The following is a 23,664-nucleotide window of genomic DNA, read 5'->3' as shown; positions in this document are numbered from 1 at the left end:
GGATATTGGCAGGAACTGGTACACACTGTCCTATACGCCGGTCCAGAGCATCCCAAACATGCTCAATGGGTGACATGTCCAGTGAGTATGCCGGCCATGCAAGAACTGGGACATTTTCAGCTTCCAAGAATTGTGTACAGATCCTTGCAACATGGGGCCGTGCATTATCCTGCTGCAACATGAGGTGATGTTCTTGGATGTATGGCACAACAATGGGCCTCAGGATCTCGTCACGGTATCTCTGTGCATTCAAAATGCCATCAATAAAATGCACCTGTGTTCTTCGTCCATAACAGATGCCTGCCCATACCATAACCCCACCGCCACCATGGGCCACTCGATCCACAACACTGACATCAGAAAACCGCTCACCCACACGATGCCACACACGCTGTCTGCCATCTGCCCTGAACGGTGTGAACCGGGATTCATCCGTGAAGAGAACACCTCTCCAACGTACCAAACGCCAGCGAATGTGAGCATTTGCCCACTCAAGTCGGTTATGACGACGAACTGGAGTCAGGTCGAGACCCCGATGAGGGCGACGAGCATGCAGATGAGCTTCCCTGAGACGGTTTCTGACAGTTTGTGCAGAAATTCTTTGGTTATGCAAACCGATTGTTTCAGCAGCTGTCCGAGTGGCTGGTCTCAGACGATCTTGGAGGTGAACATGCTGGATGTGGAGGTCCTGGGCTGGTGTGGTTACACGTGGTCTGCGGTTGTGAGGCTGGTTGGATGTACTGCCAAATTCTCTGAAACGCCTTTGGAGACGGCTTATGGTAGAGAAATGAACATTCAATACACGAGCAACAGCTCTGGTTGACATTCCTGCTATCAGCATGCCAATTGCACGCTCCCTCAAATCTTGCGACATCTGTGGCATTGTGCTGTGTGATAAAACTGCACCTTTCAGAGTGGCCTTTTATTGTGGGAAGTCTAAGGCACACCTGTGCACTAATCATGGTGTCTAATCAGCATCTTGATATGGCACACCTGTGAGGTGGGATGGATTATCATCCATCCACATCCACACAGATGCTGAGAATGACAGCCTCAACACTGCATTTAATCTATTATTAGACTCTATCGGATTTGCTCAAAAAGTAAATGAGTCCACCCACCACTTTAATCATATTTTAGATCTTGTTCTGACTTATGGTATGGAAATAGAAGACTTAACAGTATTCCCTGAAAACTCCCTTTTGTCTGATCATTTTTTAATAACATTTACATTTACCCTGATGGACTACCCTGCAGTGGGGAATAAGTTTCATTACACTAGAAGTCTTTCAGAAAGCGCTGTAACTAGGTTTAAGGATATGATTCCTTCTTTATGTTCTCTAATGTCATATACCAACACAGAGCAGAGTAGCTACCTAAACTCTGTAAGGGAGTTAGAGTATCTTGTCAATAGTTTTACATCCTCATTGAAGACAACTTTGGATGCTGTAGCTCCTCTGAAAAAGAGAGCTTTAAATCAGAAGTGTCTGACTCCGTGGTATAACTCACAAACTCGTAGCTTAAAGCAGATAACCCGTAAGTTGGAGAGGAAATGGCGTCTCACTAATTTAGAAGATCTTCACTTAGCCTGGAAAAAGAGTTTGTTGCTCTATAAGAAAGCCCTTCGTGAAGCTAGGACATCTTTCTACTCATCACTAATTGAAGAAAATAAGAACAACCCCAGGTTTCTTTTCAGCACTGTAGCCAGGCTGACAAAGAGTCAGAGCTCTATTGAGCTGAGTATTCCATTAACTTTAACTAGTGATGACTTCATGACTTTCTTTGCTAACAAAATTTTGACTATTAGAGAAAAAATTACTCATAACCATCCCAAAGATGTATCGTTATCTTTGGCTGCTTTCAGTGATGCCGGTATTTGGTTAGACTCTTTCTCTCCGATTGTTCTGTCTGAGTTATTTTCATTAGTTACTTCATCCAAACCATCAACATGCTTATTAGACCCCATTCCTGCCAGGCTGCTCAAGGAAGTCCTACCATTATTTAATGCTTCAATCTTAAATATGATCAATCTATCTTTGTTAGTTGGTTATGTACCACAGGCCTTTAAGGTGGCAGTAATTAAACCATTACTTAAAAGCCATCACTTGACCCAGCTATCTTAGCTAATTATAGGCCAATCTCCAACCTTCCTTTTCTCTCAAAGATTCTTGAGAGGGTAGTTGTAAAACAGCTAACTGATCACCTGCAGAGGAATGGTCTATTTGAAGAGTTTCAGTCAGGTTTTAGAATTCATCATAGTACAGAAACAGCATTAGTGAAGGTTACAAATGATCTTATGGCTTCGGACAGTGGACTTATCTCTGTGCTTGTTCTGTTGGACCTCAGTGCTGCTTTTGATACTGTTGACCATAAAATTTTATTACAGAGATTAGAGCATGTCATAGGTATTAAAGGCATTGCGCTGCGGTGGTTTGAATCATATTTGTCTAATAGGTTACAGTTTGTTCATGTAAATGGGGAATCTTCTTCACAGACTAAAGTTAATTATGGAGTTCCACAAGGTTCTGTGCTAGGACCAATTTTATTCACTTTATACATGCTTCCCTTGGGCAGTATTATTAGACGGTATTGCTTAAATTTTCATTGTTACGCAGATGATACCCAGCTTTATCTATCCATGAAGCCAGAGGATACGCACCAATTAGCTAAACTGCAGGATTGTCTTACAGACATAAAGACATGGATGACCTCTAATTTCCTGCTTTTAAACTCAGATAAAACTGAAGTTATTGTACTTGGCCCCACAAATCTTAGAAGCATGGTGTCTAACCAGATCGTTACTCTGGATGGCATTTCCCTGATCTCTAGTAATACTGTGAGAAATCTTGGAGTTATTTTTGATCAGGATATGTCATTCAAAGCGCATATTAAACAAATATGTAGGACTGCCTTTTTGCATTTACGCAATATCTCTAAAATCAGAAAGGTCTTGTCTCAGAGTGATGCTGAAAAACTAATTCATGCATTTGTTTCCTCTAGGCTGGACTATTGTAATTCATTATTATCAGGTTGTCCTAAAAGTTCCCTAAAAAGCCTTCAGTTGGTTCAGAATGCTGCAGCTAGAGTACTGACGGGGACTAGCAGGAGAGAGCATATCTCACCCGTGTTGGCCTCCCTTCATTGGCTTCCTGTTAATTCTAGAATAGAATTTAAAATTCTTCTTCTTACTTATAAGGTTTTGAATAATCAGGTCCCATCTTATCTTAGGGACCTCGTAGTACCATATTACCCCATTAGAGCGCTTCGCTCTCAGACTGCGGGCTTACTTGTAGTTCCTAGGGTTTGTAAGAGTAGAATGGGAGGCAGAGCCTTCAGCTTTCAGGCTCCTCTCCTGTGGAACCAGCTCCCAATTCAGATCAGGGAGACAGATACCCTCTCTACTTTTAAGATTAGGCTTAAAACTTTCCTTTTCGCTAAGGCTTATAGTTAGGGCTGGATCGGGTGACCCTGGACCATCCCTTGGTTATGTTGCTTTAGACGTAGACTGTGTTTCATAATTATTGTATGGCCTTGCCTTGCAATGTGGAGCGCCTTGGGGCAACTGTTTGTTGTGATTTGGCGCTATACAAGAAAAAAGTTGATTGAGTTGATTGATTATCTCAGCAAAGGAGAAGTGCTCACTATCACAGATTTACACTGGTTTGTGAACAATATTTGAGGGAAATGGTGATATTGTGTATGTGGAAAAAGTTTTAGATCTTTGAGTTCATCTCATACAAAATGGGAGCAAAACCAAAAGTGTTGCATTTATATTTTTGTTGAGTGTACACACACACACACACACACACACACACACACACACACACACACACACACACACACACACACACACACACACACGCACAACATACACACAGAAACAAGGCATCTATTCTGTGGCTGCGTATGCAGCGGCGGAACAAAAAACAAGCTTTGGTGGTGTGGAGGGACAAATGTTCTAAAACCTTTACTGCTCTCGCTCACTCTTTTCTGCAATTTGCAGTAAAGGATCTAAAGGTAAGGTGGAATGATCCAGGATTCAGGCTGTGGGATTTTGCTCCATCCTAACAGCTAACAGGTGATTTTACAGCCGGGTTCCTCCCCAATACTGAAACTCGTGATTTGCCTGCTAATCAACAATTCCCTGCTCACACACTCTTTTAATACAAAACAAGTGTTTGCACCAGAACCGTAACTGTGACCACAAAAGAGAACAACCCAGTGTAGGTAGCAGAAATATGACTGTTTTGATACGATGCAGAAATGGTTAACGTTGTTGTTGGGGAGCATGTTACAAGTCATTGTGAAGGTTTTGAGCACAGCACAGTTTATATTCATTTCCCAAAGAGCAGTCCTTATGGATTATTCGCACTCAATAGGGGTGGAATGAATCAGAAAGTTCACAATTCAGATGGGATAAGTCACAGACTGGATCATTTGTGGATCGACAGAAAAAAGTGGGGACAATTCTAACTATGCAAAAGGCGCACCTCTCAGCAAACGCTGGGAAAAGATGTGTTCCCTCTCTAGTAGCTCAATGGACACTAGTCACCTTGGTTTCATCCACATTTAGCTCAGTGTCCTCAAGGCAATGTGGAAAATGTGGTGTGCACACTCCATCATCAATTCCTTATATTTCAGTGATGCTTTCAAAGTTGTTCAGAACAAACAGAACAACTATGGTCCCTTATACAACAACATCAAAGTCATCAAGGTTCAGGTTCAGGTGACTTTATTTGCACCCGCAGATAGATTTGTCTTGCAGCAAACAGAAAAGGGTGTCCATGTTAGTCAGGCACAACAATAACAATAAAAATACTAAAAACACTAACAAGAACATATTGCTGTGTTTACACATAACGATGACAAGTCACGAATGCCACGAAGTACACATTCTTGGCCACTGATCACGAATGTGATTATTCGAGGCAGAGGCGTCAGGTGTCCTCAGGAACTGCTGCAACCTGTTACCACACGTTACGATTAATGGCAAGTGTTGCTGGAGAATTATCAGGAACCATTATGCACGGTCAAGAATAGTGTTCCGCATTGTTGCGCGCTATTGCGCGTAACAGCGCATTGTTAAGTTCTGTCACATTGTGAACGAGGTGAATTGTCTCCACACACACACTCATATTCATCCAACCGAATTCAGATCGCTCCAGTTTTTCAGAAGAACTTTGTGACTGCGTGCATAGTTGGGCTCTGTGCCATGTAGTGGCGCAGAGAGGAGGAGGAGGACAGAGGCAGATGTGTGGCTTCATGCGGCTCTCGTCTCGCACATTTTCCCCAAACATCAGGAACATGCAGCAGGTGGAACACCTACAGGAGCGCGCTGAAGAGCACTAAAATGAGACTTTTAGCCGACTTTGTGTCAGCAATTAAACTGAATGCGGTGCAGCAGGGTTTAATTGTGCGCGCGCTTCTTCCTCTGCCAAACTGGAGGAGGTGCAGAGATGTCTGGCTGCACGTGAGTCTCCTCTCGCTCCTCCACTGTGGAACGACATTTGGAGCCGAGTTTAATTGTGCGCACGTGACAGAAAACTGATTCGTCGTGGCGCGCAGTGAAATGTGACGCCGCGTTACAAGTCGTGTCAAAACTTGACAGTTTCCGTGTCACTTTATAATAACGCATGACAATTTGGGCTCCAAGAACCATCACAGGAACTACTACGAACGTTGTCACGTTCTACTAAGGATCACTACTCATCAAGACGGATCAATACGCTCAGTTGCGACCTCCACGACGTGAGACGAAATGAGGGTGGTGTGTGACATTCGTGGAAGATTTTTTGACAGGCAAAAACATGCTCCACGAATATCAAGAATATCACGCACCAACACGCACTAAGAAACCTATTCAGATGCGTTAAGTCACATTAAGAATGTAAGGAATGTGTCACGAATGACAGAAAAATGACATTCGTAACGCGTCTTGGTTATATGTAAACGCACCTTATGCAAAACAAAAGCATGATATAGACACAAGCGGGCACTCACAAGCTTGCTAAAGGACTAAAAACATCCAGAAACCACTAACATACCGCCAGCATACAATCGATGTGCAAAATGGAAATAAATAAATAAATAAATATGTGCAAACCCTGCTAAGATTTATTCAAGTGCACAACTGTTGCTGGAATAAAGATATTCCTGTAGTGTTTTGTCCTACACCTTGGGACTTTGAACATACAGCCAGAAGGTAGGAGCTGGAATTCGTTAGCCAGAGGGTGGGAGTCATCACTGCTGTAATTGTTTGGTGTACAGGGATTCTAAACTCAGCTGCAACTCTCCAACTGACTGGACCAATTAATAATCTATATAAATAAATAATTTTCAAGACAAACAAAGGTAAGAAGGACTTGAGCAATACCTGTAAAAACCTTAATTCAACCAAATGGCGGGTGTCAGATATCACTCTGACTTAAAATGACATCTTTCCCCAGACAGACAAAGGACACTTCATATTTGTCCTCCATTTATGACCATAGTCAATTGTCTTCCGGGGGCCAGAGCAGGCGACATTGAAGGAAATTTGAAACTGCTGGCTAAGGCTAAGCGTAAATTTGGTAAGATTGTAATTCACGTCGGCAGTAATGACACCCGGTTACGCCAATCGGAGGTCACTAAAATTAACATTGAATCGGTGTGTAACTTTGCAAAAACAATGTCGGACTCTGTAGTTTTCTCTGGGCCCCTCCCCAATCGGACCGGGAGTGACATGTTTAGCCGCTTGTTCTCCTTGAATTGCTGGCTGTCTGAGTGGTGTCCAAAAAATGAGGTGGGCTTCATAGATAATTGGCAAAGCTTCTGGGGAAAACCTGGTCTTGTTAGGAGAGACGGCATCCATCCCACTTTGGATGGAGCAGCTCTCATTTCTAGAAATCTGGCCAATTTTCTTAAATCCTCCAAACCGTGACTATCCAGGGTTGGGACCAGGAAGCAGAGCTGTAGTCTTACACACCTCTCTGCAGCTTCTCTCCCCCTGCCATCCCCTCATTACCCCATCCCCGTAGAGACGGTGTCTGCTCCCAGACCACCAATAACCAGCAAAAATCTATTTAAGCATAAAAATTCAAAAAGAAAAAATAATATAGCACCTTCAACTGCACCACAGACTAAAACAGTTAAATGTGGTCTATTAAACATTAGGTCTCTCTCTTCTAAGTCCCTGTTGGTAAATGATATAATAATTGATCAACATATTGATTTATTCTGCCTTACAGAAACCTGGTTACAGCAGGATGAATATGTTAGTTTAAATGAGTCAACACCCCCGAGTCACACTAACTGCCAGAATGCTCGTAGCACGGGCCGGGGCGGAGGATTAGCAGCAATCTTCCATTCCAGCTTATTAATTAATCAAAAACCCAGACAGAGCTTTAACTCATTTGAAAGCTTGACTCTTAGTCTTGTCCATCCAAATTGGAAGTCCCAAAAACCAGTTTATTTGTTATTATCTATCGTCCACCTGGTCGTTACTGTGAGTTTCTCTGTGAATTTTCAGACCTTTTGTCTGACTTAGTGCTTAGCTCAGATAAGATAATTATAGTGGGCGATTTTAACATCCACACAGATGCTGAGAATGACAGCCGCAACACTGCATTTAATCTATTATTAGACTCTATTGGCTTTGCTCAAAAAGTAAATGAGTCCACCCACCACTTTAATCATATCTTAGATCTTGTTCTGACTTATGGTATGGAAATAGAAGACTTAACAGTATTCCCTGAAAACTCCCTTCTGTCTGATCATTTCTTAATAACATTTACATTTACTCTGATGGACTACCCAGCAGTGGGGAATAAGTTTCATTACACTAGAAGTCTTTCAGAAAGCGCTGTAACTAGGTTTAAGGATATGATTCCTTCTTTATGTTCTCTAATGCCATATACCAACACAGTGCAGAGTAGCTACCTAAACTCTGTAAGTGAGATAAAGTATCTCGTCAATAGTTTTACATCCTCATTGAAGACAACTTTGGATGCTGTAGCTCCTCTGAAAAAGAGAGCTTTAAATCAGAAGTGCCTGACTCCGTGGTATAACTCACAAACTTGTAGCTTAAAGCAGATAACCCGTAAGTTGGAGAGGAAATGGCGTCTCACTAATTTAGAAGATCTTCACTTAGCCTGCAAAAAGAGTCTGTTGCTCTATAAAAAAGCCCTCCGTAAAAGTAGGACATCTTTCTACTCATCACTAATTGAAGAAAATAAGAACAACCCCAGGTTTCTTTTCAGCACTGTAGCCAGGCTGACAAAGAGTCAGAGCTCTATTGAGCTGAGTATTCCATTAACTTTAACTAGTAATGACTTCATGACTTTCTTTGCTAACAAAATTTTAACTATTAGAGAAAAAATTACTCATAACCATCCCAAAGACGTATCGTTATCTTTGGCTGCTTTCAGTGATGCCGGTATTTGGTTAGACTCTTTCTCTCCGATTGTTCTGTCTGAGTTATTTTCATTAGTTACTTCATCCAAACCATCAACATGTTATTAGACCCCATTCCTACCAGGCTGCTCAAGGAAGCCCTACCATTATTTAATGCTTCGATCTTAAATATGATCAATCTATCTTTGTTAGTTGGCTATGTACCACAGGCTTTTAAGGTGGCAGTAATTAAACCATTACTTAAAAAGCCATCACTTGACCCAGCTATCTTAGCTAATTATAGGCCAATCTTCAACCTTCCTTTTCTCTCAAAAATTCTTGAAAGGGTAGTTGTAAACAGCTAACTGATCATCTGCAGAGGAATGGTCTATTTGAAGAGTTTCAGTCAGGTTTTAGAATTCATCATAGTACAGAAACAGCATTAGTGAAGGTTACAAATGATCTTCTTATGGCCTCGGACAGTGGACTCATCTCTGTGCTTGTTCTGTTAGACCTCAGTGCTGCTTTTGATACTGTTGACCATAAAATTTTATTACAGAGATTAGAGCATGCCATAGGCATTAAAGGCACTGCGCTGCGGTGGTTTGAATCATATTTGTCTAATAGATTACAATTTGTTCATGTAAATGGGGAATCTTCTTCACAGACTAAAGTTAATTATGGAGTTCCACAAGGTTCTGTGCTAGGACCAATTTTATTCACTTTATACATGCTTCCCTTAGGTAGTATTATTAGACGGTATTGCTTAAATTTTCATTGTTACGCAGATGATACCCAGCTTTATCTATCCATGAAGCCAGAGGACACACACCAATTAGCTAAACTGCAGGATTGTCTTACAGACATAAAGACATGGATGACCTCTAATTTCCTGCTTTTAAACTCAGATAAAACTGAAGTTATTGTACTTGGCCCCACAAATCTTAGAAACATGGTGTCTAACCAGATCCTTACTCTGGATGGCATTACCCTGACCTCTAGTAATACTGTGAGAAATCTTGGAGTCATTTTTGATCAGGATATGTCATTCAAAGCGCATATTAAACAAATATGTAGGACTGCTTTTTTGCATTTACGCAATATCTCTAAAATCAGAAAGGTCTTGTCTCAGAGTGATGCTGAAAAACTAATTCATGCATTTATTTCCTCTAGGCTTGACTACTGTAATTCATTATTATCAGGTTGTCCTAAAAGTTCCCTAAAAAGCCTTCAGTTAATTCAAAATGCTGCAGCTAGAGTACTGACGGGGACTAGAAGGAGAGAGCATATCTCACCCATATTGGCCTCTCTTCATTGGCTTCCTGTTAATTCTAGAATAGAATTTAAAATTCTTCTTCTTACTTATAAGGTTTTGAATAATCAGGTCCCATCTTATCTTAGGGACCTCGTAGTACCATATCACCCCAATAGAGCGCTTCGCTCTCAGACTGCAGGCTTACTTGTAGTTTCTAGGGTTTGTAAGAGTAGAATGGGAGGCAGAGCCTTCAGCTTTCAGGCTCCTCTCCTGTGGAACCAGCTCCCAATTCAGATCAGGGAGACAGACACCCTCTCTACTTTTAAGATTAGGCTTAAAACTTTCCTTTTTGCTAAAGCTTATAGTTAGGGCTGGATCAGGTGACCCTGAACCATCCCTTAGTTATGCTGCTATAGACGTAGACTGCTGGGGGTTCCCATGATGCACTGTTTCTTCTCTTTTGCTCTGTATGCACCACTCTGCATTTAATCATTAGTGATCGATCTCTGCTCCCCTCCACAGCATGTCTTTTTCCTGGTTCTCTCCCTCAGCCCAACCAGTCCCAGCAGAGGACTGCCCCTCCCTGAGCCTGGTTCTGCTGGAGGTTCTTCCTGTTAAAAGGGAGTTTTTCCTTCCCACTGTAGCCAAGTGCTTGCTCACAGGGGGTCATTTTGACCGTTGGGGTTTTACATAATTATTGTATGGCCTTGCCTTACAATATAAAGCGCCTTGGGGCAACTGTTTGTTGTGATTGGCGCTATATAAAAAAAATTGATTGATTGATTGATGGGAACTTTTATTTTTCAGTAAAGGCACTCCTTTGCTGAATGTTACCAGACCAGTTCATCTTTGGACTCATGTATAGATGAAATATACAGAGTGGACACAGAAGGCTCCGTCCATGTCCACATTTAACACTGTGCAGAAATGACCCCGTCGATGAAAGAAGCCAATGTGACGACTGGTGAAAACATCTTGAACACAAAACAAAAAGTCCAGCTGCTTCTAATTAAACATCAACTAATTAATGAGATTAACAGGAGACTTCATCCTGAAGAGTACGAGTACTGGCTTCATGTGTTCATCATGCTCAGAACACAAATTCTACCTTTGTGAACATTAAACTCTGTACCAAGGTGGATGAATGCAAACTGATGCCTGTAGGGTATCTGTGCAAGAGAGTGTGAAATTTGTGCAGCTTTTTAAAGTAATCCTGAAGTAAAAATGATCTAAAGGTTATTTTAATCAAACACAAACTCATGAATAACAGAGCAAATAAAGTTCTAAACGCAATCAGTCAGTTTAATATTTTTGTTCAGAAGAGGTACAAAGGAGGTTTTCCAGGGCAAACAACACAACTGAGTGACGGGCTACATGAACGCCGTCATGCATACGGACGGCTAATTCATGTTTCATGCAGCTGTGGTTTGACTGACTGAACATTTGTGTCTGCAAGTTTCACACGCACACACTAATGGAGTGCACCGCAGCTCACACTCAGCACTGCCCACGGCAACGGAGATAAGTGAGAATCAAAGATTCATGCAGCATGTCTGGTGAATGTTTTCCACTGAAAGTAGCTCCTCTTTACCCAACAACCAGCCATCATTGTCACTACGGCTCCTTTTTTTAACATAAAGTTGCTAAAGTCTCTAAAGTGGCCACATGTAGCAACAAATCTGCAAAGTTGGCAGGTGTGCTTGTGCGTGCACACCACAGGCGGAGCAATTTAATTCACAGAGTGCACTTGTAATCAACATTTGTGCTCAAGATCTTTCTTTGCATGAGTGGGAAGAGGCAGAGACAAAGAGCCTGTGCCAATTCTAATTAAGATGAAACAGAGAGCTGAAGAACATGGGAGGCTCTTGTCGAAGTTTAAGAGAAGCCTCATTATTATTAATTAGGATTCACGCTCTGTTGTGTCCGTGATTATCGTCAGTGTCCTCATCGGGAATTGTGTTCATGTTCTCTGCGAGGGTGAAGCTCAGTTTTCTATTTTATCACATTTTTAATTTCAAAGGACTGGACTTTATTCTGAGAAATACTCCTTGCTTGACATAATTGTTCTTAATCACTCCCATCCACAACATTAAACAATAACGTAGTGCGAGAAGTGAGTATTATGTACATTTTTATGCCTAAAATGTCATGACTCTGTTAATGCATCGACATCACATCATTGCAGTCTATTTCAACGGACTCACTTTCGAAAGTTTACAACAATGTGGTAGGAAATGGGTTTTTTTTTAGTTTTATCCTTTATTTTCACTCATCTTTACGAGGCACAATTCAACAAATAATTCGTGTTAGCAGCAGGAAGGCAAATCCCCTGCCACCGCATTAAATTACCCCTAAGATCATAATGAGGATAAAACTGCACAGGCGTGAAAATATATTCCATCAGCTCAGCTGTGCATGATTGAGCTCAGTGTGTTGAATTAAAAAAAAATTATAAATGCTGACCGTGCAGCAGAGGTCACCGTCGAAACCCTCTGAACGCATTTCTCAGTTTGAATAAAATTGTTTTGCCTTTTGGCTCATCAAACGTGGACGTTTCTCCACAATCTTTGATGTTTATGCCCTGCATCTCCAAAGAATTACAAATGGCATGGAGTTCCCGTACAGCAGCTCAGCACAGATGGGCCACCTGTGCTGAAATGACCAGAAGATGTTGCTGCACAATTATGGGAGTGGCAGCGATATGACGGTTATACGCCGCAGCTGAGCATCATCAAAAGCACTCAAGTGCCCATACTTAGAGGAATGAGTTTCCTGGAGGTTGCTACAGCGTTTACAATACCGTAAACAATACCGTTACCAAGAGGAAAGTAAACAGCGCTATGTCCACCCGTTTTCTGAACCCACTCATTCCCATTAAGGATCACTGGGGGCTGGAGCCTATCCCAGCGGTCACTGGGTGAGAAGCGGGGTGCACCACAGACAAGCCACCAGTGAATCACAGGGTCAACACATATCGACAGTAAAATCATTCACAATGGTCAATTTACACTCACCATGTCATATGATCTACAAGTCTTTGGAAACAGGAGAACATGCAAACTCCAGAGAGAAGAACGGGCAGAAGCAAAAATTGGGACCTTCTTGCTGTGAGGTAACAGTGCTAACCACTAAACCACCGTGCTGCCTACAGAGAGAACATTTACTCATACTACAAACCAACAGGACCAAACCATCAAAGGAAATCAGTAGTTTGTGCTTAAATGTGAGGCTTTGCTCTCCTTTGGGAAATCAATGTGTCAAACCCAGAACAGTCTGGGGTAAACACTGCATTAGACATTCGTAAGCAGATGTCATGCTGTAGACAGCCAAAAGAACCAGCAGGGGCACGCAGAACCTGTTCGACTAATTGCCACTGCAGAACAACAACACACTAATCTTGGTCTATTCTCAAAGAAAAAGAGGGAAAATGTCAGTCTCTCCGTCAGGTTGGAAAACAGTGTCATGGCAGAGAAAATAAACTGGGAAAACAGAAATCAGAAACTCATCTGCTCCCCCCCGGCCGCGAATTATTCATCTGAGGGAGTCGATGTTACTGAGCTCAAAGTGGGATTGGTGGCTTCCTGAAGACACAGGCTGAGGTCACAAACAGTTTAATTTAATAGACGAAACTATGCAACTCTGGTCAGATTTTCGCTGTTTCATTTTGTTTGTTTGTTTGTTTTCTAAATCACGTTCTCTACGGAAGCCCCCCCCCCCCCCCCCACACACACACACACCTTCCACCTGCTGTCCATGTCCATTGTTTTCAACAGACAGCCCTTGTATGTTCTCAGCAGAAACACGGTATTTCTCTGCATTTTTGGGCAAATTACACGGCAAACAAAGTGAAAATACAAAGAAAAAGTGACGATGCGGTGGAAAGCGGACATGTGTTGCGGTTTTGTTTATGACCGAAGCTCAAACAGGTCGAGGCGGTTGTGCAGGCGCGAGAACGGAGCCACTCTGTCAAAGTGTGTAGGCTAACACTTACCGACGCAACCTCTCCCATTTGCCTCGTCTTCCCTTCTCCACTGGGGAACCGAAAAAACGGCATTTTTCTCGACTGCTTCAGTGATTGCAGCGGGAAAACAAAACACTACACCATTTTTCTGTAAGAAGTAATGCTGTGTTTCCATGTGTAATGGCAGGCTGTCCCGGAAGTGGTCAAATCCCCGATATCACGCAGGGGAACAAACGAGAGTGCACTGCCCTGTGAAGCCTGCCACGGGTTGCCACATCCACCACACCACAGACCTGATTTGGGTGCTGTATGGTCACCACTCAGGTAGACAATCAGTCTATCCCCATCTAATAATCATCTCTCTGATGCAGCCAGATGAACCGGGGTGGTGCCCTGGCCTCCTCCAGCCACTGAGGTGGACAATGAGGGACCTGCATGCTGGATTGTGGACAAAGAACTTCACACCATTGGCATTCCCTTTGAACAAAAAATAGCATCTCTGATAACCAAAGGGAAGCTGACATTACTGTGTTTGGCATGTCCTTTTTAATCTAGCATCCCAATGGACACTGACTCACTGAATTACCAACAGCCTGTTTCTCTGGGCTCTGAGCTGCACCTCGCTGAATATATATTCAGTTATTCCGCCAATGCAGATAATGACACATACATGGTTGTTTAGTTGCAAATGTTTTCTTGTACATGTTCTGTCAGTGATGTGTTGTGCCTTCTGTTTTGTCTTGTGAGTGGTAGCAACAACAGATGGTCACCTCACTAGGTCTGGTCTGCTTCAGGTTTCTTCCTGTACTCAAAAACCACAGAGAGAGATTTCCTGACCACTGTTGTCAGAGTGCCGCTCATGGGGTGGGTCTAGACCAGGGGTGGCCAAGTTCGGTCCTCGAGAGCCACCTTCCTGACACTCTTAGTTGTCTCCCTGCTCCAACACACCTGAATCCAATCAATGGTCAGGTGTGTTAGACCCCTGGTCTAGACTGTACTCATATATAGCACTTTGAAGTAACTTATGCTGCTGTTTGGCACTACAGTGGTAGGAGAGGCCACCCCTCATATACGACCACATTTCTACTGCAACAACTGTTTTTCTATTGATTTCACCTCTCAAGAGATGCCACCCCTCAAACGCAGCCAGCAGCCCACTCAAAAGGATGAAAATCACCTCACCAGCAGACATTCCATGGAAATTCCCTACCGAAGAAGTCCCAAAGAAGTCACGTCAAAACTCTCCCACAAACATGAGCTTGCGAGATTACTCGAGTAAACAAAAGAACAAAGAAAAATGGGTCCTGTTCACAAAACATCCGCCTCTCAGAAAAGAAAAGGTTTAACATTAGAAGAAAATCTGAAAGTCATTTGTTTGAATGAGAAAGGAGAAGGTTCCTGAAATAGTGCAGCAGATAACTGAAACAATCCTTCACTTGGTGATACAAGCATCAGATTTGGCATGAATGTTCTTCAGAAATCAGTGTTTGAGAAAAAAGTGGTGGCCACTTAAAAATCCAATATGGCGGCCAGGTAGGGGTCAATGAAGAATTGCACAGAGGTCAAAATTTAAAAAGGCTTCAATCATATTGAAAGCTATATCACATTATGTGTCTGGTCACAAAGATTCCAAAAAGGTATAGTCTAGACAATCTATGACAATGTAAAAACAGCAAGAATGGTGCCAAAGGTCAATTTCAGTATGTACAGGAGTCATACTGTACCACCATATTGGATTTTCAAGTGGCCAGCACTTTTTTTCTCAAATCTGATTTATGAAGAACATTCATGCCAAATCTGATGCTTGTATCACCAAGTGAACAATTCTGGCCAAAAATCATACTTATCTGCTCCACTAAAAGTTAGCTGTTGATTTCATTGTTGGTAAAACGCAGATCAACAACATTCATACAAACACAGAAAACGCACTACAAGAAGAAACTCTTGCATCATGTCCTGATGGTAATGGATGAAGTTTCCAAGCCATCAGATGCTGCCATGCAAGTTAAAGATTTTATGCAAGTAACTGTTTTGTGGACTGATCTTGTTTTGATTTTACATCATTTTTGTGACTTTAGAGGATACAATTTTTGTGCTGTGATGTTTTGAACTTAGTGGAAGACATGACTTGTCTCTGACTGTACAGTAGTTAACAAATATACTTCATGCTTGTAGCAATAGGTTATTGAGTACTGTACACATGCTAGATTTGGTCTCCCCCTCAACAAAAGGCACCCCTCTGATGTGGTCACTTTTAATCTGCAGTTCAGGTGGCCTTAATAGAGGGGGACCACTGTATATAAATAAACAGAACTGAAACTGAAGTGAATGTCAGCTCTCTCCACAACTCTTGTCACTGTCCATATGAAAGTTTCAAGGTGGATGGTTGGTGTGGGTGGAGATAATCCCTGAAAACACACTTAATTCTGAGCTATTGTGGCAACTGAAAAAAATGTATGTGTGACAGGTACAAAAAGGAACCAACACTTAAAAAGTTATTTGCTTTTACCATTCGCTTCATACACACTACCGTAATTTCCGGACTATAGAGGACACCCACCAATTTTAAAAAGAAAAAAGAAATTGTACATAAATACGCTGCAGTGTCTATAAGCCACAGGTCTCCATGTTATAACATGAGATATTTACACAGAAAGATGTTTAGACACAAAGATTTTTTTTTTTTTACTTTTAATTAAATACGTACCGTAAATGCTTTTTTCCCTGAAGTGTTACAAGTGAATATTGATGCCTACCTCATGCAGCGTACGTGCACACAGTGTCTCTGCTCCACATGAAGAACTGAGTAATTTTAACATTTAGTTTTCTAACTTTCATCGCGTGCAGCCAGGATCGGATGGAGTCTGTGGTAAATGAGATGTTTAATGAGGCGCTGTGACTTTTTCGACTTTTTGTGCCAAGACAGAGAACCGGTTTGGAAGGGTGGAGGGAGAAGGCTCAGCTCCGCTAACTGATCTGACGGTGCAACTCGGGCACAAAGTGCCGGAGAGGGACTTTTCTTCACTAAAACGAACAGGTAAGACCTTATATTTACACTGTGTGTAAATTTACACCACATGAGGAGCGCAGCTGTCAGGAAATCAATTGACAGCATCAATTGATACATTTCGACCTGTAAAAATCCATAAATTAGCTGCATCATTGTAAAAGCTGCAGTGTTCAAAGCATGTACAAAAAGTAGCGGCTTATAGTTCGGAAATTACGGTATATAACAGCATCTCTAAGTCTCGGAGAGTATAAAAAGCTGTCCCTGAGACTTCTATGGTTGCTACGTGCTTATGCTATTCAGTGCAAGTGCTAATTTACGCTCTGAAGGGTTTGTGGCTCCATCTATTCATTTTAATGACAGACAGCCAAGAAAACTGCCGAGCTTGCTGGAATGTTTAGGTTACGTGATACAGCCAAAACCTACAGCTGCCAATACATGCATTTGATGCAGACATGCAGTTATACAGAAAATGTAACTGACCAGTGTGTTGTTGCTTTTTTCAATGAGGCTGTGAATGTCTAAGCATGTCAAGCATGCTTTGCTCTTACCTTACGGCCGTCGCTTGCATGGCAGTTGACGTTGAGCGGTGTAAGCAAGGCCATTAGTTTTTCTTCATTCCCGCTCCTGCAAACACATACCCACACATAAATAAGATGAAAACATCCACCATGCACAGGATTAGTCTTGTCCCTCAGAGTCGGTGAGACAATGTGGTAGAATGAGATAAGGTGCACAAGGCTACAACGGGAACGAGAGAAATTTTGCCTGCTGAAATTGATAATGACAAAGAAATTGTTCAGGGAATGTTTGTGTACCTGATTGCAACAACCAAAAAAAAAAGTTGTGCTGTTTAGCTGAGCTACAGAACAGGCTAAGATTTTGTCTGGTCTCCTTCAAGTGCTTCCTCGTTTATGGGCCCATTGCCCTGGCATTGGACAACCACCAAAGAGAGTTGCCAAGGTAGCGGCCAACCCAACTTGGCAATATTATCGCTGTGAGAGCCAGAAAGGAAGAAACTGTCAGACTGGAAGAAAAGGATCATTCACATAGTCTATGTGTTCCATCTGGTCTGCCTTTTACCTTTATTTTTTGGCTGAGCCAATCCACCCTTTTGTTCTGCCACAACATCTGCCAATCTCACCTCAAAATAAATAAATAATTCACAACCTCCTCCCTTCTTCTGTCGGGAAGTTTTCCTCATTCTTACCTTGTTCTTTACCTATCCAACTGTCATTTATCATCAACTGGTTCCTTCTTTCCTTCATCACATCCACCGATTCTGTTCACAGTCAAGCCATCCAGCATGATCAGGTATTCAGACTGAAAATAGCTATAAAAAAAAAACAAATAAATAAATAAAAATGCAAGGTGCTGCACTGGTGTGGGTGTGTTGCTACAGGCAGCAGTGACTATATGAATTATGATCCTGTAAATTGAAAAAATCCATGAGACACAACAACAAAAACACTGCAGAGTGATTTGTAACACTGGAAAAAAAAAACACACTGAAACCTCTGAAAAGCTGTCAAACATAGCTAATCCTCTTCCAAGAATTTGGATCAGATGTAAAACAGACTAGATGAAATCGCAACTATGGTGACAAACTGAAAAAGGTCGGTGCAACATCAGGCCAGAGACAAAATGGACACAAGAATAATTAGACCTGAACACCGGAGTATGCACTGGTGCTGCACACTGTCCATCCACCACGCCACTGGACCAGCTGGAGTCCAGGATATCCAACACTCAAGCAGACAGCCGGTCTATCACCACCACCTTTCAAAAGTAATGATTTATCAGCTGTAGCCAGGTTGACTGTGGGAATCCCTTTGGCCTTTTTCAGTCGATTGGCCCTAAACACTGAGGCACCTGCGTGATGAATAATAATAATCAACGCTCCCTCACAATGCAATTGACAGTCCTCACCTGAGTCTTACAAACTGTTCATTTGATACAAATTCATTCCAGCAGTACCCATGGATCCTTCAAAAGGACCTAGTGAAGACATCCAGGTCACTGCTTTACATCCAACTCTTTCAACCATACAGTAAGACAGGAAGCACCAGCACCCTAAAGACTTGGACTTTTGTTCTCCTGCAAAGATATCAGCAACACCGAACACCTCTGACTGGAGAACCTCATGACTCCTTGTCCTTCTCAGGGATCTCTTGATCTTAAAGGCTGAGGACCCAAAGACATGAATGTCACTGCAAGATATGAGTGAATCAGTGAACAGTGAAAGCAGAATGTGCACGAGAGACTTCTTAAATGGACTGCTCTGCTTTTGAGATTAAAAACCTCCTGCTACCAGCAGATTGTTTGGCCATTACACACCAAGAGGGGAGAAAAAGTTTAATCAGAATTCTTGATTTGCGAATTCCTGTTTTCACTTGCAGCTCACAAAGTAATGTACGAGTTTGCCTTATGACTCAGCTCCATCTTCACCAAAACAGTCCAATCCGCTGACGTATGTATGGCAGGATCAAACCCTAACACCTGCCAAGAGAAATAAGTAATGCAGGCTAAGATTTTGATGGCCTGATAGTCGAGTGGTTAAAGCATTGGTCTTGAGCCTGAATCCCAGCCTGACGATTTCTTAATCCCCTAGTTGCTCCGGTATGTAGTGAGTACCTTGTATGGCAGCACCCTCACATCGGGGTGAATGTGAGGCATTATTGTAAAGCGCTTTAAGCGTCTGATGCAGATGGAAAAGTGCTATACAAATGCAGTCTATTAAAAGTTTACTAACCATTTCTGTACAAGATACAGGCATAACCCTCACTATGGTCAAGCATCACACCTACAAGACAAAAACAAGGTCCCCGTGTCACCCCGTATCACCTCAACAATATTAACATCTAGTTTAATATTCTACACTGTGATTCTCACTATTTAATTTCCTGTCTGTGTTTACCGGATGAATCTATACTGGAAGATATTTTGGGAGACTTACATAAAAAAGGATTACTGTATGCTCCAGACTATAAATCGCACCTTTTTCTCTTCTTTCTTCTTGTATTATCTGAGTTTATTTTGTTTATTGCTTTGAATCCTGGAAAACGTATTATAATGACTATTATGATTTTTCAGTCTATAAATTGCACTGGAATATAAGCCACAGGGACTCAAACAAACAAAAAACTACGACTTCCACTTAGGAAAAAACGTTAAGTAGATAATGATCAAACAGCTTCAGGTTTTTCAGATCTTGCGGACAATGTTCAAATATTAGACCCAAAAAAATTTAAGAATTTACTTTGAATTAACCAGAATTTATCTGCTTAATGTCAGAAAATGGACTGAAATTAAAGGTGAGTTCTGCAGTCCTGCACAGAAATAACTGGGCAGCAGTCCTGCATGTATTAAGTCATCTACAATCATTGTCAGAAACAGTCACCACAACAGGCTCACACTATTAACTGTTTCATCCTCTAGAGCTCTGTGGAGGGACGCACGCACGCACGCACGCACGCACAAACACACACACAGACACACACACAAAATAAATAAATGAATAAATAAAATAGGTAAGATAAGAAGAGAAACAAGAATATTCCATAAGACAGATTTGGGAGTAATGTGATCAAAATCAACAGAAAATAAAATGCATAACTCAAAAAATAGGACTGGAGAAAAGTCAGTCAGGGGCTCAGCTGTGAGAGCAGCACATCGAGCTCAGAGTTAATACACTGTACCCCAAAATACACTGGGGTACTGCTACGCTAAGCCAGCTGCTTCCAAACAGCGTGCGTGCGTGTGAGAGAGAGAGAGAGAGAGAGAGAGAGAGAGACACTATTGAGGTGTCTGGCACTCAGCCACCCACACACACTATCACATGCAGTTGCATGTGATCATGGTAAGATTTCTAAAATTTTTAAGTACAAAATCTGAAATGCACATCTGCACTTATGCATATACAGTAATCATAAATCCTAAATATGCATATACAGTAATCATAAGTATTTTCAGTAGGAGCACAAGTACAAAATTAAGGGTGTGAAAACCATAAATCATCCTGCAACATACTGTAATTATTCACATTTTCACCCACTTTAATTGCATTCCTGATATTTTAGTAATAAATAAACTCCCTCAAACATTTCTGTCAGAAACATTGTTTTCTTGTGATCGCAATTAATATATTCAAGTATTACATTTACATACATGTGAAAAAGAATAACTTTGACAATAAGACAGCAGCACTGAGACGCTGAGTGTTCCTCAACTGCTCCTCAACTTACAGTTATTACTGAAGGGAGACTTTATGTGAACCTTCAAAGTTAGAAAACATCATCATTATTATTATTATTATTAGAGCTGCACAGCTGCATGTTTCAACCTGGATTGTCTAACATGTTAAACTAAAGTTTCTGGTCATATTTTTGATGGAGATTTCATTGTCACTGTTACATTTAATGTTATATTTATAATGAGATGTTATAAAACAATGGCTTAAATAAAGGATAGTTTTGTTTTTTAGGCTATATGCCGACCCACATAATTCATTTACATTCTCATTACAAAGCACAATTCAATCAAAAACCATTTGGATCAAATTCATGGTTTAGTATTAAATTAAAGACGAGTGTTATCATAGAGGTAGCTGGGGGGGGGATTACAAAATTTTAATTAACTGAAACATCATTGATAACTGCAAGAGTGTAAAGTGCAACAAGGTGAAAATGCAACTTGCACGGTCTCAAAATGGTCACAAAATGCAACCATTTGGGACAGTCTGGAGCCCTGATAACATACCTCTAAATGTGCCGTGCACGCATACATGATGCTCTGAGGGCCTGTCACACCCCTCACTACAGGAGCTGAGGCCACTGATGAGACCATCGTGAATTATCTGAGGTCACGGTTCACATTAGGGATAACAGTTCAGCCGGCTACATACAGTGTGTTATCTGACAGACGGCTGGGACAGTCAAAAAGAAGAAAACCATCATTCCACCACACAACAAAAGAGGAGGGGCCTGACAAATGTCCTGATTTACAATTTTTATGTTTTCAGCAGGACTACAAGGACACACCCACCTCTACATGGGAGCAGCCAAGACAAGTGTTGACATGTATGCACTTCCAAACCAGTCAAAGAGGTCACCTGGAATAAGCATGCTGTGACCTTTAGGGTCACTCAGTCAGTGCATTTACCGCTAAGTGATAAAGCTGCAAACTGTGTATGTTAATTCTAATCCAATTACATTTTTTTCCGTGAATCTGATTGGTTAAGTGTGTGAGATTTCAGACTGTATAATATCGGGGTAACAGTGGCAAAATATTTGACCGTTCCACGCCCTGACCAGTGTTCTGACGAGATGTCATTCCTGTCATATGTCGTCTACGCAACTGTGCATACGCAATATTGTCGGGATGCGGAACTGCTGCTTTATGTGACGAGACACACAATTCGACAGAACACCAGCTGTTAGCACTGTTAGCTGAGAGCAAGAGAAAGTCGCATACCGACGCCACTGCCTAAATGGGCAAATTTAAGCTACCATACGAAAGTATTGAAGTGGATTCTGATACAGAATTACTGTTTCACCTTTGATGGATTTGATGACTTTTCATGTATGATGGATTACTCCGCGCCCTGACCACTGTTGAAGCAACACTCGGCTTGACGGTAAGCTTCGGCGACTGAATTACCTACAGAAAATAAACCATGTAAATGACGGAATTGAATTAGAATGGGAATAACCCCCTTGTGTCTGTTGATTTGCGGACGTTCAACAGTATGACATGTACATGACATAACAGTATGAATGTCTGCAAATCACGTCTGAAAATCGTCTGCAATCAATCACGACGTTCATACTGTTATACGTATATATGTATAACAGTATGAACGTCGTGATTGATTGCAGACGATTTTCAGACGTGATTGAAGACGTTCATACTGTTATACATATATACGTATAACAGTATGAGGGTGATTCTTTAACTACGGGCACTATTGGCCTTGTAAATGTAATTTCCACCACACCATTGCCTTACAATATAAAGCGCCTTGGGGCAACTGTTTGTTGTGATTTGGCGCTATATACATGTGCTCTGATGTCACTGTTTATCTCCATAGAAACTACCCAAACAATCTTTCATATAAACTGCTTAAAAGGACACTACAGTGTTGTGGTGGAAATTACGGCAATCGTGTGGGACAACTACATTTTGTTTAAAAAAATCACAACAGTTGTATGGCATTGATACCCCAATTATGTTTTGATTATTTTACTGATATTTTATTCAGAGATATTTTAAAACATTAGAAAAAATGTTTCTTTACCATTCATTTTTATCATTGAAGATCAAAAGTCTGGGTGTGGGACAAGCACAAAACGGCAATATTTGCATATAATGATGCTGAAAAAAGGTGAAAAAGTCATCATAGACTACTAGAACAAATTTCTTAACATACTTTCATTGTAAAGATAACTAGAAAAGTGTGAAATTTCCCCTTTTTTCTGTTTTTCATACAATATGATCAAAGGACATAATAAGTGCCCGTAGTCTAAGAATCACCCATGAACGTCTGCAAATCAACAGACACAACAGGGTTATTCCCTAATTATACTGACTGAAGGAAATCTGTTGTATGGTTTTTGAGCTGATCCTCAAAAACCAATCGCTGGTGTTCATGGTAAGGATTTAGTTAAGGTGAGAAGGTCCAACGGCATCTGTGCCCCATGTACATCTGGAGTTGGGTCAGTAAGGCCATTCGGTGTACAACATTGGTAATAATCATGTGCAAGGGTTGAGGCACGTTGAAGTTTGGATAGATGTTTGGATTTCAGAATCTGCTGACTCCATTGGAGAGGGGAAAAAAAAACGGCAAGAACTACATTCAGGAGTGAAGAAAATTCAAGGCAAAATAAAGCTTAAACAGGATATTAAAAAAAAAGCACTAATGGGTTATGCAAAGAAAAGCCAGAGGAAAGACAGGAAAAAAATAAGAAATGGGAGAGGAAGAGAGCGAGAAACAAAAGGAAACAAGGTCCCAAGAGAGGAACATTGAAAAGGAAGTAATGAATTACAAACATGGAAATACAGACAAAAGAGAAA

At 41.4% G+C, this 23,664-nt stretch overlaps 1 protein-coding gene across 3 annotated transcripts in view; it reads right to left on the bottom strand.

Annotated features, from left to right (window-relative positions):
- Positions 1 to 23,664, bottom strand: part of LOC117529029 (poly [ADP-ribose] polymerase tankyrase-1) — a 211,339-nt gene that overhangs the window by 91,593 nt on the left and 96,082 nt on the right. For 2 of the 3 annotated variants that reach the window (XM_034191719.1, XM_034191720.1), the window contains exon 3: positions 17,145 to 17,220. The exons of the other annotated variant lie outside the window; for it this stretch is intronic. In XM_034191719.1, coding sequence (XP_034047610.1) covers positions 17,145 to 17,220 — 76 coding nt within the window. The remainder of the gene's footprint in view (positions 1 to 17,144; positions 17,221 to 23,664) is intronic. 3 annotated transcript variants of the gene reach the window in all.

The sequence above is a fragment of the Thalassophryne amazonica genome, chromosome 17 (assembly GCF_902500255.1).
Source record: "Thalassophryne amazonica chromosome 17, fThaAma1.1, whole genome shotgun sequence".
Classification (NCBI taxonomy): domain Eukaryota; kingdom Metazoa; phylum Chordata; class Actinopteri; order Batrachoidiformes; family Batrachoididae; genus Thalassophryne; species Thalassophryne amazonica.
This window is presented reverse-complemented; position numbering and strand designations above follow the sequence as displayed.